The sequence below is a fragment of the Anopheles arabiensis genome, chromosome 2 (assembly GCF_016920715.1).
Source record: "Anopheles arabiensis isolate DONGOLA chromosome 2, AaraD3, whole genome shotgun sequence".
Taxonomy (NCBI): domain Eukaryota; kingdom Metazoa; phylum Arthropoda; class Insecta; order Diptera; family Culicidae; genus Anopheles; species Anopheles arabiensis.
The window spans coordinates 111,282,556-111,296,619 of NC_053517.1; the positions used below are offsets into that span (position 1 = coordinate 111,282,556).

Consider the following 14,064-nt stretch of genomic DNA (forward strand, 5'->3'; position numbering starts at 1 on the left):
AATCTCGCCACAGAAGCGCGCGGTAGCTGTAAAGCGGTAAAGCGAATCGTTTTCCAGCCACTCGGTGTGAGGATTGTGTTTTATCCGTTTCGGTTCCGATCCGATGCGATGCGATGTGTGTGTGTGTGCATGAATTATTGGATTAATGTTGGATTAATGGCGGCTTGACAAGCGATGGCAGAGTGATGCGATGTGCTTAAGTAGCTGCCAGGTCAGCAGTTCAGCAAAACAAAGCTAGAAAAGTGTGATCTTTGTGATGCTGGTGAGGGAATAAATTTGTATCCATCGACACACACACCTGGGTGTGACATTCTCCGTGTCGGTTTGGTTTGAAAGGTGTGAAATTGTTTGTGTACCGGGGCGCGGGGGTATGTTAATTCTCACACCTCACCCTTGGAGGGACCTCCGTGCGATCATGCCGGATGAGATGATTGGTCGGATCCCGTGAAACGATTCGTTCGGAACGGAACGATCTTTCAGCCGTAAAATTGGCTCGATGTGACTAACGAGAAACGCTGGCTCGATCATTATGATCACTTTTGTTTCTCTTTTTGTAGGATGAGTACGATCACCAGCATGTGTGTGTGTGTGTGTGTGTGTGTGTGCGTCCTTACGTCAAGTGAGAATCGAAAGCAGCAGCACCCTCATTTAATTAACGATTTCCCAAACCTTTACGCAAATTGTACGCAAACGTTTCTCTCCCCCTACGGGTGGGGTTTCAACTTCAACTAAATCACCCTCATCCTGCCCAAAAGCTCCAGCACGATGATCATCATCGTGGTGTTGTACACTAACGATCTTCAGTTAATCGTGCTGGCTGGCTGGATGGTGTACCGTTGCTGTGGTGCACCTCCAAAATGGGAAAGGGAGATTTTGGACTTGGCTCAACAAAAACTTTCGTTTTTCCCAGCAGAGGTTGTTGATTTTCTGTTTCCGTTTTCCGTTTGGTTGTTTTATTTGTTATCACCACATTCCCACATTCCCAGCCCGGCAGAGCATTTCACATTTTACGATGATTTACATTCAGTGGGGGGCCTTTTTGCCTTAAGGGGGGGGGGGGAGGCTGAACAAACGAACGAGCCACCGTTTAACAGCTCCCCGGAAGGCTGCCTTTTCGGTTTCATTTAATTGTTACTGGACATATTCCGCATTTTTTTGGTGTGTGAGTCGACATTCTCTACATATCCATGACAAGTGACGGTGCATAAAATGCCGCAAAAGACAGCCGGCGGTGTGTGTGTGTGTTATCTAATAATTCACCGACCCGCAGGGAAGCAGATGATCACCGCAATGCCACACAGCCGGTACAGCACACCACAACGGTCGATGGTACATGGCTGGGAAATGGCAATAAAACTTGAAGGTGTGCTTTAAGATACATTTCACTTGCTTGCTTTCTTTCCCCCTGCTTCGGGTGTTTTACGATTTTTGTTTAATTTTTCTTTCGCTTCTTGCATTTTACGATGGGATGCAATCGACTTAACGACGCGACCCTGCAGCTGTTGCTGCCGGTGAAGGGACACGAAGTGAAGGAAAACTGCCTGCCCAGGGTGGTAGATTTTCTCACTCTCAGTGCATGACAACAATTACACGGTTGGGAAATGAAATTGGAGCATAAAACTGGGCATAAGTGGCATAATAAAGTCACAAGTCTCTAGTCGCGTTAAGGCACCGGCAGTCACACACTCATACACTCTGCTGTGCGCACACCAATGTGTCGTCTATTTCGTATGATATGATGCCGGTGTTTGCAATCATTTAATTACCGGCGGAGATTTTATTAGATCGCTAACTCTTATTACTGCGATTGTTTCGGTTTGTGGGTGGAAATTGCTTCCCCGCTGCTGCTGCTGCTGGTGCGCTGAAGAGATACTGTACCCGTGCTAGTAGAGATCTTGATCAGCACTACACCTCTCACCATTTTCAGCACGATCAGCAGCAGCAGCAGCAGGCGCTTCATTAGGAAGGAACGATAAAGAACCCGCTTCGTGCAAACCGATCGTTAGCGGTGGACGCGACGCGTATTGATGGGCGTTTTGCGTGTGCGCACGCTGGTCGCCGCGTGCGTACGGGGTAACTCAGAACTTGCACCGTGCCAAATTGAGGAATCGCAAACGCAACGTGTTTATGAGCACTTTACCAGCACGCCGGGACGCCTGGATGCTTGTTTGGCTGGACCTGAAATCGCTCATCGCTCAGCGGCCTTGTTTTACGGGCCAACGCTGTTCGAATAAATTGAAAACTTATTAGGAAAGACGCTTGCGCTGGCTGACTGGCTGGGCTGGGCGTTTTGGGTGTAACGAACGAACGAAAGCTCACAACCCAAAGGCGCAACCCCAATCAACGGGCCCGCCGTACACCTGAAGCGCGGGAGTTAAGGGCCCGTGTGGTGGGTAGAGACTGACTACACCAAACTGGTGAGCTAACGGGAACACACGGATAATCAAATCCTTTCTATCGCTCGTCCCGATCGCTCCCACCAACCCAGAACAAGATGAGGGCGGTGGTTTTGGGGGCGGTCGGCCAGAACGTCGTCATCCAATCAATTCTCAATCGAATTTATGGGCATCTAAAAATGAGCTAAAAGCTCTGACTGATTGGGCTTGTGCGCGGGGTTGGTGAGTGGTGGTTTGGTTTCGTTTGGTTTGGTTGTTTCAGCCTCATCACGATCACGTACACCAGGTCCGCCTGGTTTACTGTGCCTTTCCATGAACCCAAGGGTCAATGATTACCTTGCAGCGAGACCTTCCCGTGGGGGCCCTTCATCAAGGGATGACCTTTAGGGGCAGATGGAAGGCGTGTGTAAGGTTGGGATAGAAACATGGGATAGTCGCTGGTGAACAGTTAGTAAAATTAACATCGACACGTGAAATCATTCACTGGGAGGGAGCGGAGAAGGAATTTATTTCCAACGCGGAAGAAAGATTCGATGAAAAACAATTTAAAGATAAACGATGTTCTGTTCTGTTCAAGCTACCAATTGAGATTTTCCCTTCAAAGATTGTACCAGAATGATTCCTTTAGGAGGGTGGAAAGGTAATTTAAGTGATCTTGCAGACTGTTTCATATGATGACTAACAGCGTTTCCTGTGCGACCACTGTAAAAGAAGTATAAATTAAACCAAAAAAAACACTACCTGCTGCTTCATCAACGCGTTCGAGGTTACGTGACGGTTACGATACTAATAGCGTTAATCAACTGTCATTAAGCTTTATTAAAAGGTTTTCTCTAAAGTTGGTGGTCACGCTACCAGTGCGACGAATCTAATATTTGTACGTCCTTTGACATCGCGGCTCAGCGTGTTGATAAGTTACTTTCACTTTTTTTAACCACTTCATCATCGATTAAACCCCCCCGGTCGGTTTCGTGGTGTGCGACCTTTCGCTTTGATCCCACCAAAAACAGCTGCCCTTCCAAAAGTTAGGACGTTAGTTGCCAAAATCGAACCAAATCGGACCCCGACCGGGAAACTGCGAGGTGAAGGGTTCGAAAGTAACGAAAAAATTGCCACACTTTTACCTCTCCCGCTTAGAGAGGGGTGCGTTGCGCTTAGCTTAAACCCTCCAACACGAAAGGAAGGCTTAGCAGAGAGAGAGAAAGAGAGGAAGGCATTTCGAACGTTTTTTTTTGCAGATTAGCTTCCGGAACCGCAGACGGCGAGGCTTTCCCTGGGCTGGGAATCGGGCTGAAGCTTAATCAAACAAAATCCAGACAAATACAAACAGCAAAGCAACGGCGGCGGCGGGGTGCACGCAATCATGCAATTCGAAGATTCGTTCGTTTGTGGAAGGATGTTGCGCACGGCTTTCGGGTGCTACTGTCTGCTGTTTGTTTCGGGGTGAAAGCTCTCTCTCTCTCTGTCGGATGGCGCCCTTTTGCCTGTTGATGGATGATCGTTTCAACGGGGGCACGGCAAACAAATGAAACGACCCTCGACAACTGCTGTGTGGTTGCGTCCAGGGGGGGGGGGTCAACCTGTGCCCATTTCCCGGAAGAGCCACCGCGTACGACTCATCATTTATCATGACGACCGAAAACATTCATTTTTCACTGACAAAATTTCGCCAAAACAATGATATCTCGGTCAGCGTGCGGACTCTCTGCTTTCGCTGGTTGTGCGTGAAACGGAGTAAAATAGTAAGCAAGACTGAATAGCGCCCCAAAACCCTGTGACTAAACTGTTGCTGCATTTAAAGACCTTTTCAGCTCTTCTGGGAGTCAGGGCAGGCGGTCATGGCTTAAAATGATTTCAAACTTAAACAATCGTTCGACATCAATCATTGCGGTTGGCGACGGTTGGCGACGGCCTTCCTTCCCAAAGGTTCGTCGCTTGCTCGCACTGTCAAAGCGCGGTTTGAGTCGTTTGTTACGTCGGCTGACTGTCAGGTGACTGTCAAGCAAAACGGAAACTCCACTCCCCGGGGCGGTGGTGGAGGTGGGTGTCCAAATGTGTATGTGCCCTGTGGCTAAAACTATCCACCCATTCCAGCCATGTTCCGTTTTGTGAATAGATTTTGGCGTTGTGATCGTATGCGTTTTGTTGTTATCTACGATATGCGCGCGAGACAAATCGAGAAGAAAATTGCACAGTCACTGTGTTCAAGTCGACCGGTTTGCAGGACATGGCGAGAACGGTTTCCGATAGCATAAAACCGCTTTTTATGTCGGCGCTGGATGCTGGAAGTACGTCGAAGATGGAACTGCTTCCATCTCGGACCTCACGATCGATTGATTGATCTTGCGTTCGGCTCTTCTTTACTACGGCTCACACAAGAACCTCAGGGGTGATGGATGATGATGATGAAGCCACTCTAAGACCAACGTACAACAAGGTAAAGTTGGTGCGTGTGTGTGCTTGTGTGTGTGCGCGCGCAGAAGAAGTAACCTTGAGCTTGCGCGGTAGATGTGTGTTGTTTACCCTGGACCAACCAATCCGACGTCATCAGATGGAGGTGGAGGGGCTAATGCGAAAAACTAGTTTCTCGAATCGATTAATAACGTATTTTGAAATCAAAGATCGACGCGTTGGATAAAGATTGAATTAAGAAATTGGTGATTGAAAACAAAAAAAAACGGCAGCGTTCTTTGGTTAAACTAACAGAGTTGATTAGAAAAGTCGAGCTGTGTTCCCACCGTAGCAATATGTGTTGAACTTTAATGAAATGAATTGGAGGGGCTTTTTTAGGGGAGGGTTGTTTACGTAATCAAACATTCGGCAGCGGATCTCTTGGTTCCGAACGATACCGGAAGAAAAATGACCTTTTACTGCATCGCACGTGACGAGGGTAGTAGGAGCTCAACACGACACGAACCAATAAATCATTGATTTGCCAACACTCGCAGCAAGTGAATAAGATGGGCCAGAAAAGCGGTGGCAACGGCTCGCGATCGCGATCATAAAACGGAAACCTTTTTCCATTGAGCGACAAATGACACTCAAACCCGACGGGGAGAGAAACGTATTTCTAACACCGGTCGCATAAAATCAAGATGTTGTCGCGGTCCGAGTGCTGCTGATCGCACCGCCCGATAGTAATGGCATGTTTTGCTGGCCATCAACCACCTGCCACACGGCGAGCGATATTGCCTGCGCCCCCTCCCCCGGATACGGCTTGTCAATCTGCAGAAGTAGGATAACAAACACTATCTTAACTGCAACTATAAACTGTCGTTCTGTTCAAAACCGCTCTGCAAAGCTGCTCTCGCACACACGGTTGTGGGGATGCGTAATTTGCATTTTAGATTTAGACGAGAAAGCAAACGGCGAGTGTGCGGGAGTTACGGGACAGACCACATAAAACTAGAAGACATGTCTAGGACACCATTTAAAGCACCCTCTTTCACTCTGAAGCTGTCTGAAGGCATCCTCCAAACAAACAACAAAAAAGAGAGACATCATCTTCTTCGCCCACTTTCATTGTGTTTGGTAGGGCCCACGAACTCAGATTGATGATATAGGCCCCGCTCCGACAGTGGAGGCCTCTTCTCGCAAATGAAAGAGATCAATTAACAAACGATCGAACAAAATTCCTTGGATGCTCGAGAGAAGAAGAGTGGCCATGGAGAGGGAGGGACAGGTTGGGAACAAAATGGGAGCGACATTCAAAAAGGGATTGAAAACGTCTCTTGCCAGTTGGCCAGCTGGAATCGTTGCCCGTTGATCCCGGACGAGCTCTTTTACGAGCTGTTTTATGGGTTAATCTTAATTTGTATCCCAACCAACCAACCAACAAGAGGAAGGAGGAAGGGAAGGTTGCGATCGTTTCATTCTTCGACGCATTGTGCCACCATCATTCTTTATCGTCAACGATTTGAGTTGCTACCGGGAGCTCCAAATGGGTCGTTCGATCGGGGGCAATATGCAAATGAGTGAAGGCCTACGGTTTGGTGGAAAAGCTCCGCCACATTCACAAACTGACTCCGTAGTTCTCTGTAGCTGTGAGTTGAGAGATTGAAGCTTAAATTCGCAGATGAAATACGTCGACACATACGGGGAGAGATGGTTCGCGTTGTGTCGTTTCAAGCGACTACTACTGACATCACATTCGCCAATTAGCATTCTGGTCAGCAGTTGTTGCTCGCGATCGATGTTCGCTTCTAATCGTATGAGATGTCGTATCTGTGCGATGTTTGTGATTGCATAAAACAAGGGTTTCTTCAGTAAAGATCATCAATTATAGAGCAAGGGAGCTTTTTGGATGGGAATTTCATCACCGATGTACCTTGCCTTGCTTCCTTGCCTTGTCGATGTCGACGGTAGTAGCCGTCGAGGAAGAGACCAAAATTCCACGTTCTTCACCACAGAGCGAAATGGAACGTTTAGCAAAAGATCAGTGATAATCGGCAGCATGATTGATGATAAATGGTTTAAAACACTCGGCATTGGAAGGAAATCGCTAAGTAGAAGATGACGGGAAATATTTGTATTTCTTTATCGTAATGGGCGCTGGAAATTATTCAAATGCTTATAGCTGAGATATCAAATGTTCGCCGTTCAACAGTCTGTGGAAAGCAAAGGGACGCTTTTAACTCATACACACACGCGTACACTCCCACATTCTTCGATCATGTGCTTTTTTCGTGGATTTTTTTGTGTGGTTTCGTGTCCGTTAATGGAATTTAAATCAACAACGGATCTATCTCACCCCTTCTCTCATAGCTAGAGCGTGGCAATACAAAACAAACAAACTAAGAGCAAACAAAGTGGAAAAGACGATTCGATAATAGTGAACACAGACAAATAACCATCGCGGAAGAAACGTAAAAGAACTTCAGCGAAGAACGAGCGATCCATACCCCAAAAACATTAAAGCTCGTGTAGTTTGAATTCGTTCGGAGAAGAAAGGTAGAAGAACAGAACGGGGAAAAAAGCCATAGTGAAGTGACAAATTCGAGAAATAACTTAGAAAAAATCGGTAGTGTGGAGAGCGGAGGTAAAGCGTGATGACTACTTGAGCGTTGTTCTACCGTGTTAGGTGATCGTATCATCGTGTTCAGTGTGCAGGAAATAGATGATCGCGCAATCAACATGACAGCCAGCGAAAGTCCCACGAAGTCATCGGTGCGGCTCGGAACGACAAACGCCTCCCATCATAGTGGCACCTCGTCCACTGGCACGGCAGCCAATGGGCCAACGTCTGGGACGGCGACAAGCAGTGGTGGCAGTGGAACGGTCATCACCAAGCAATGGTGGAAGGTGTGCTTTCTGTACGGCGGCAATCAGGAGAAGTACTACCGTCAGATCTACGGTAAGGCCGCCTCGGAACGTTTGGCAGCTGCCAGTGCGAAGCAAATGGCGACCACCACCACTACACCAGAGAACGGAGGATCTTCGCCGATCGCCAATGATAGCGAGCGCACCAACGCGAATGGCTTAAGCACCGGTAAATCCTTTCCCACACTTCCAACCAAGAAACAATCGCCCTCGAATCGATTCCGTGCGTCACCCACGGGTGGTTCGGGATCGCCCGCACTGGTGGAAGATGGGTTTCACTTCCGGAAAGGATCACCGGTGATTAAGTCGGCCTCTTCACGCTCCAGTCTAGCGATGCCCAGTGTCCCGGTGGTTGGACCTGGGGAGCGTTCGCCGCGTGTTCCACCGAATGCACCGGTCGGAATCCTTCGCAAGCGCGTGACCGTGCTGGACGATTCATTTCTGCTTGGAAACGGCGCTGAGCTGGCGTTCGGTTCCGAGCTGGAAGCGGAAGTGGACGAACAGCGATCGGATAGCGGCATTAACGTGGACGCCCGTCAACCGTCGCCTCCGGTGGTCGCAGAAGAGCAGCAGCAGCTGCAGCAGCATCAGCAGAAGCAACACCGGCATCAGCAACGGCTCGAGTGCCACCGGCCAGGCATGCGCCGAACGTTCCACCTAAGCGGTGAGGAGCTGCGACTGCTCAACTTTGACCACGAGCAGCAGCAAGACATTGCAGGCTCGCTGGCGTACGCTGCATCCTCCGCGAACGGTATCTCGACGTCTGCCCATCAGCAGCAAATTAGTGCCGCAAGCAATCCATCAACATCATCATCAACAACAGCAGCAGCAACAGCGCCACCATCGTCATCTTCCACAGGGAACATGATGCGCCGGCCGCCAGCAAATGCCCCTGGGAACGCTGGCGGATCGTTAGCGGGAACACCGATTACAACGGGAGCTTCCGTCGTCGCCGTGTCGCCGGGCAACAATGAGTGAGTAAATATTTGTGGTCACCATCGAGCCCGGACCCGGGCCCGACTGGTCGTCCCGGCTAAATGAGAGCCGTCAGTGGTGGGGCCAGCTAGAATCGTTCGGAAGAACGGTTGATGTTGGGGGCTCAAACCAGTCAAACAAAACGCCTCCCGGCCGGGCATTATGCATGCAAATGCGTTGCGGGAAGGGCAGAGTGTCATTATTTATGTGTTTATTTCAACCGAGATTGCAGCAGAGCGAAAGCTTTTCGCTGTATTGTTGCCACTGTATGCGCTACGCAAACAGTCCAATCGGTTGGAGGGAACGCAAGATTGTTGTTGTTTGTTTGCTCCAGCGTGGACAACGCTTATCCATTCTTCAGCTGTATCGAAAGGCTCTGAAAAGGTCTCAATACAAACGAAGCCAAGCCGTGCGTAAAATGTCTTCTGGTATGGTCAATGGGGGACACATGATCATCATCATCATTTGAACCCGATGCATTCCCACAGTGATGGAAAATAAAGGGGGTTCGTCGTCTACTCGCTTGGAGACACGTACAGGAATCCCCAATCGCGTCTCGCCAGCCACGCAAGCAAATGATAGTGATTACGAAAATTTAAATTTTCTCCCCAATTCCATTCGCCGTCGTTTGCCACCCCCCCCTTCCTCCTCCGCCATGGCTCCGCTAAATGCAGCAAATCTTAACCACTTTTCGTCCGCCCCGTACCGTACCGTACCGGACAAGTTGCCTGTGGGACATTCGCGCGGCCCAGTCTTGTCTCTGACTGCGGTGCGTGTTTTTTTGGGATGTATATAAACTAAAAAAACGACACTACGCCACAAATTACACGAAAACGAGAATACTTCAAAAGTACAAGAAAATTGACCAATTTAAGTTGAGGGCAGAGGGGCCTTTTTCTGCTTCTTCAGCTCGGATGACTGAATTCGCCTTTTCCGTTGCGCTTAATTTGCGCTGTGCGCTGTTGGACAGCAGCACGACCACGAGGCGGGAATGTACGCCTCATAATTGCGCAAATCATAGGATTGTTCTTTCGCGTTCGTTTCTCACGCGCAGTGGTATCCTTTTTGGACCAATCAAAGCAAGTGGTGCGCCGCGTTTGTGTGGCGTGCGCGATTCATACGCGATCGCATCGCTGTGTGTTTGTGTTGCACTTTCTAATGTCTTGCGTAACGCTTGCCAAAAAAAAGAAAAACCTTCAAACAGACTCAAAATGTCGTTGTTTTGGTTCAGTAAACATGTGACTGGCGGTGGTGGGTTCTTCCACTACACATGACCTTCTCCTGCTGAAGTCTGAAGTCGTCACCAGCGCGCCTCACTGCATTGCCAATCAATGTGAATCGGGTAACGTTCAGGTTCCGGCCGACGGGTCGTAAATTTGGCAGCACGCCACATCGCAACCGGGGCCACTACGTCGACGCCTTGAAGGGTTTAATTTGGTGGCTCGAAATTTAATTAAATGAAATCCCTCGGCCTCGCTCTCCCGGCGGTATGGTACAAAAGCAGCATATTCGGAACCCTCCCCAAAACCGCCTGCTTCGATGCCTCGGTGAAAGGGAGCTTCGGGCCAGAGCTTGCTTGGATGTTGAACTCCGTGCGCTCAGTTGCTTGTGCATTTAGCCGGCTTGCTACCCGGTTCGATACACACAGTGCAATCGATTTTTGCGTGTGAGAAATGCCTTTTTTTTTGCTGCGGTACGGACAAATCCGGATTTTGTCAAATTAACTCTCCCCGCGTGTATGGGTAGCGAAAAAAAAGGGAAAACACAATTAATGAGCTAGCGGCTGGCGAGTTGTTATATGTACATCGTTGGATTGGACGGGAACCGTTACTGGATTACGGACACATGGGCACAGGGCAACAAGTTAAATGGACCTGTTGTAAAGAAAAGGACGTTAAATATCTTTATCTGGCCGGTCTTTGCGATAAGAGTGTAATTGGACAATTCGCAATCCTTCCTGCCCCAATCTGTGTTGTGGCATTCAATTAGGGGGCAGCTCGAGAGGGTCTGAGAATGTCTCCGACCACGGGACACGTTTATGAAAGCGTTCTGATTGAAATATTTTATAATTAATTGCTTTGTTTCTGTTTGTTTTTCTCTCCCTCTCCGACTCTTCGCAGTGTGTCCTCGTCGCCGTTCGTTCCGTCAGTACAAATGTCGTATCCATACCAAAAATCCCATCATCAAACGCAGCAGCCGCAGCAGAACGGGCACCCGCAGCATCAGCTGATGCTACAACAGCAACAGCAGGCTGATCATTCGCCCCATCATCATCATCATCATCATGTCCATCATGCGACCGCCCATGTCTACCCGTACGAGTTGGGCCGCAGTCCGCTGCGCAGCCCCCAATCGCCCCCCTTGTACAGTGGGAAACCGCCACCACCGCCACCCCAGTCCTACCACGCCTATCAGCAACCGCCAACAGCCGCCCATCCGCCCGTATCACTCTCGGGAGCTCCGACAAGCATGCCGGGCATGATGCCAGGACAACAGCCACCCGGGATGACCCTTTCGCTTGGTGGTGGTGGTGGAGGTGGCAGTGCGGGAGATTGCTTTATGTTGCCACCACTTCAACCCCAGTCGCCCGACGGACTGTCGACAGTGACGAACACGAGCAGTACGGCCACGAATGCTCCCTCGGCACGTTCCGTCTACCCGCAGCATCATCAGCCGCCGTACCCCTCGATCGGATCGTCCCACCATCCGTTCCATTCGCCGGCATCGGCAGCCGCCCTGATCGGACCATCGATGCCACAGCACGCACAGCAGCAGCAGCAGCACCAAATGCAGCCTCACCACTACTCCTCGATGCATCTGCTCGGTCCGGCCGGTGGGCCACCGTCCTCCGTTGGGCCGGCCAGCATGGTCGGCATGATGGGACCGGGTGGACATGGTGGTGGTGGTGGTGGTGGTGGTGTTGGCGGAGGAGCAGGTGGAATCGCAGGTGGAGTTGGCGGTGGACCAGGCGGCGGCATGGGCGGAGGTCATAACTACTCGCAGTCGGACGACGACAGTGGCTGCGCACTGGAGGAGTACACCTGGGTGCCGCCCGGGTTACGTCCGGATCAGGTACGTCCCATATATATATTGCAAGTGTTTTTTGTGTGCTCTCTTTGTGCAGTCGTTGCAGCGGTTTCTCCTTTCATTAACCCATCGATGCCAAACGAGAACAGTGTTAGGAGCGTTCAAGCTGTCATCTTGAATAATGAGTTTAGGATTGAGAATGGTTTAAGCCGAGGAAAGCTGTGTTTCTTGACACAGAGAGAGGACCTATGACATTTCTAATATCCCGTTTCCACAAAGCTCCATGTCTCTTAGGAGGATAACACGGGGAAGGGACCATCTTTACGCTCCTTCCCTCAGTGGAGTAGTACCTGTGGTCATAGGAATTTAATAATTACACCCCTTGGCAGAAACACAACGTGTGTGTGTGTGTGTGTGCGCGCAACCACACCGGGATCGCCCTTTGGATCGATCCGTTGTGTTTCCCCCCTTTTTTTCCTCTCTCCACTACCAGTTGCTTTTATTACACTCCCCTTCTCGGAGGGTCATCGCTTTTTTGCCCGATGGGGGGGTCCGTAAGTAAGAAAAAACAACAACCCCAAGACGCGAAGCGAAAGAAAGAGAAAAAGAGCAACACAGCAACAACAACAGCAACAAAAAAACGTTATAAATGGCAAGAAACTAGTTCGACAACGTAATAAATGCACTGCAGTGTAAAATTATGAGTGAACAGAGGAGTTGTGTGGCGGTGGAAAGGGTTGATATAAACGCCGTGTTGTTGTTGTGGTTGTGTGGAGCCTTCACATCTCACCCTGAGCGCCGGGATATGGAGAGAGAGAGAGAGAGCTCATCGTCGAGTGAGTGAAACTGTTTTCTGTGCGCGTCCTTTTTGTTGATCGAAGCAGGCGAAGCAAGCGAAGAACGGAACAAAGTGCCCGTTTTATGTGCATTGCAAGTCTTTCGGTAAGTCCTTTTGGGGGTGAAATCGATTGGAGAGCGAATGCCTGATTGCATTCAGTGATAAGTGGCGGCAAATGATGCTTATAAAAAAGGCATCTCAAAAAAACATGTCCTCTACTACAGAAGATGGGGGAGAATTCAATTAAAAAGCGTCCCCGCGCTAAGAATAGACGCGGTTGGCATAGCTTTTGATCTGTCTCTCTCTCTCTCTTTTTCTCTACACCCACGTCCCTACGTCCACGAGTTGGATAAAGTTGTTAAGTGGCAATGGAAATAAATTGTAGCATTCTCAAACCTGCTTTTGGAGCATTATCTTTTTTAATCGAACTCTATTACGCCCTCGTGCAATAAGAACGCACATCTTTTCTGCCTCTCGGGTCGGGGCCGGGGCTGGCTTGAAACTTGTCCTTCCGTGGCGGCGTCCGGAAAGGTGCCTAGAGAATGTTTGCTCGAATTGCTCGAGGTTCGACCAGGTGTGGCAAAAGGTACGGGGACATGGGTGACAAGTTGGTGGTGGTGGTGGTGTGTGTTTCTTTTGCCTGCCAGCAAGGGAGAGCGAGGTGCATTCACCTCTCTAGAGACCAAACACCGAAGGGACTTATCAGCCATGGTATTAAAGGGATGAATGAGTAAGGGAGCAAGGGGCTGGGAGAGAGGCAGGGAATTATAATTCCAGTTTTTTTGCATCTCGCCTCGCAGCGCCACCACCACCACCATCTCCTTACTAATTACGGGGCTCGGCCGTCAGCCGAAGTGTTATTGCTACCGGAGTTTGCCCGCTAGGGCCCTCCGTTCGCCCTGGCATGTGGTGTATCATCTGCTTACGGTGCAACAGCAGCAGCAGCATCCTGCAATCCATCCATAGCCCTTCCTTCCCCCCCCCCTCGCGTTCCACAGCTCCATTTGTGAATTGTATGGCACTGTGTTGCATTCGGATCATGTTTTGGCTATCGGTGACTTCGATCTCACAAACTCCACCGTCCACTTGTGCCGTTGCAAGCTCGCTTTGGCCCGATTTGGCATTCGATCTCGATCGTAATCGGCTGCAAGGAGGAGAAGGTACTGAGCTCACACACACACTGAGTGCCGTGCCGCGACATGTTTGCACGCGATTCTTTATTTATTGATGTGTGTTCTCTTCCCTCTATTTAGTTCCATGCCGCTTTGCGCCCTTGTGCAACACGCGAGATTACCATTACCTTCTTGGTTGGTGGTGGAAAGTTTGGTCCCCCCCTCCATTAGGGGGAGCTCAGATTCTGTCGCCCCTTGTGGTGGTTGATCTAATCTAATGAATGTCTTCGGATTAGCAATGGCAGCTCGTAGAAACATGCAATCAGAGGGCTCACACACCGCTCGGATGGGCGCAAAAAAGGCGCGACCGTCTCTCTAATGCACAGCATAGGTGGGG

The 14,064-nt window shown here is 49.8% G+C and overlaps 1 protein-coding gene across 2 annotated transcripts in view; it reads left to right on the plus strand.

The window, feature by feature from the left end:
- LOC120897127 (protein prickle-like) overlaps window positions 1-14,064 on the plus strand; it is a 29,912-nt gene that overhangs the window by 12,125 nt on the left and 3,723 nt on the right. For both annotated transcript variants that reach the window (XM_040301750.1, XM_040301751.1), the window contains exons 2-3: window positions 7,161-8,689; window positions 10,811-11,762. In XM_040301750.1, coding sequence (XP_040157684.1) covers window positions 7,530-8,689; window positions 10,811-11,762 — 2,112 coding nt within the window. In that variant the 5' untranslated portion in view covers window positions 7,161-7,529. The remainder of the gene's footprint in view (window positions 1-7,160; window positions 8,690-10,810; window positions 11,763-14,064) is intronic.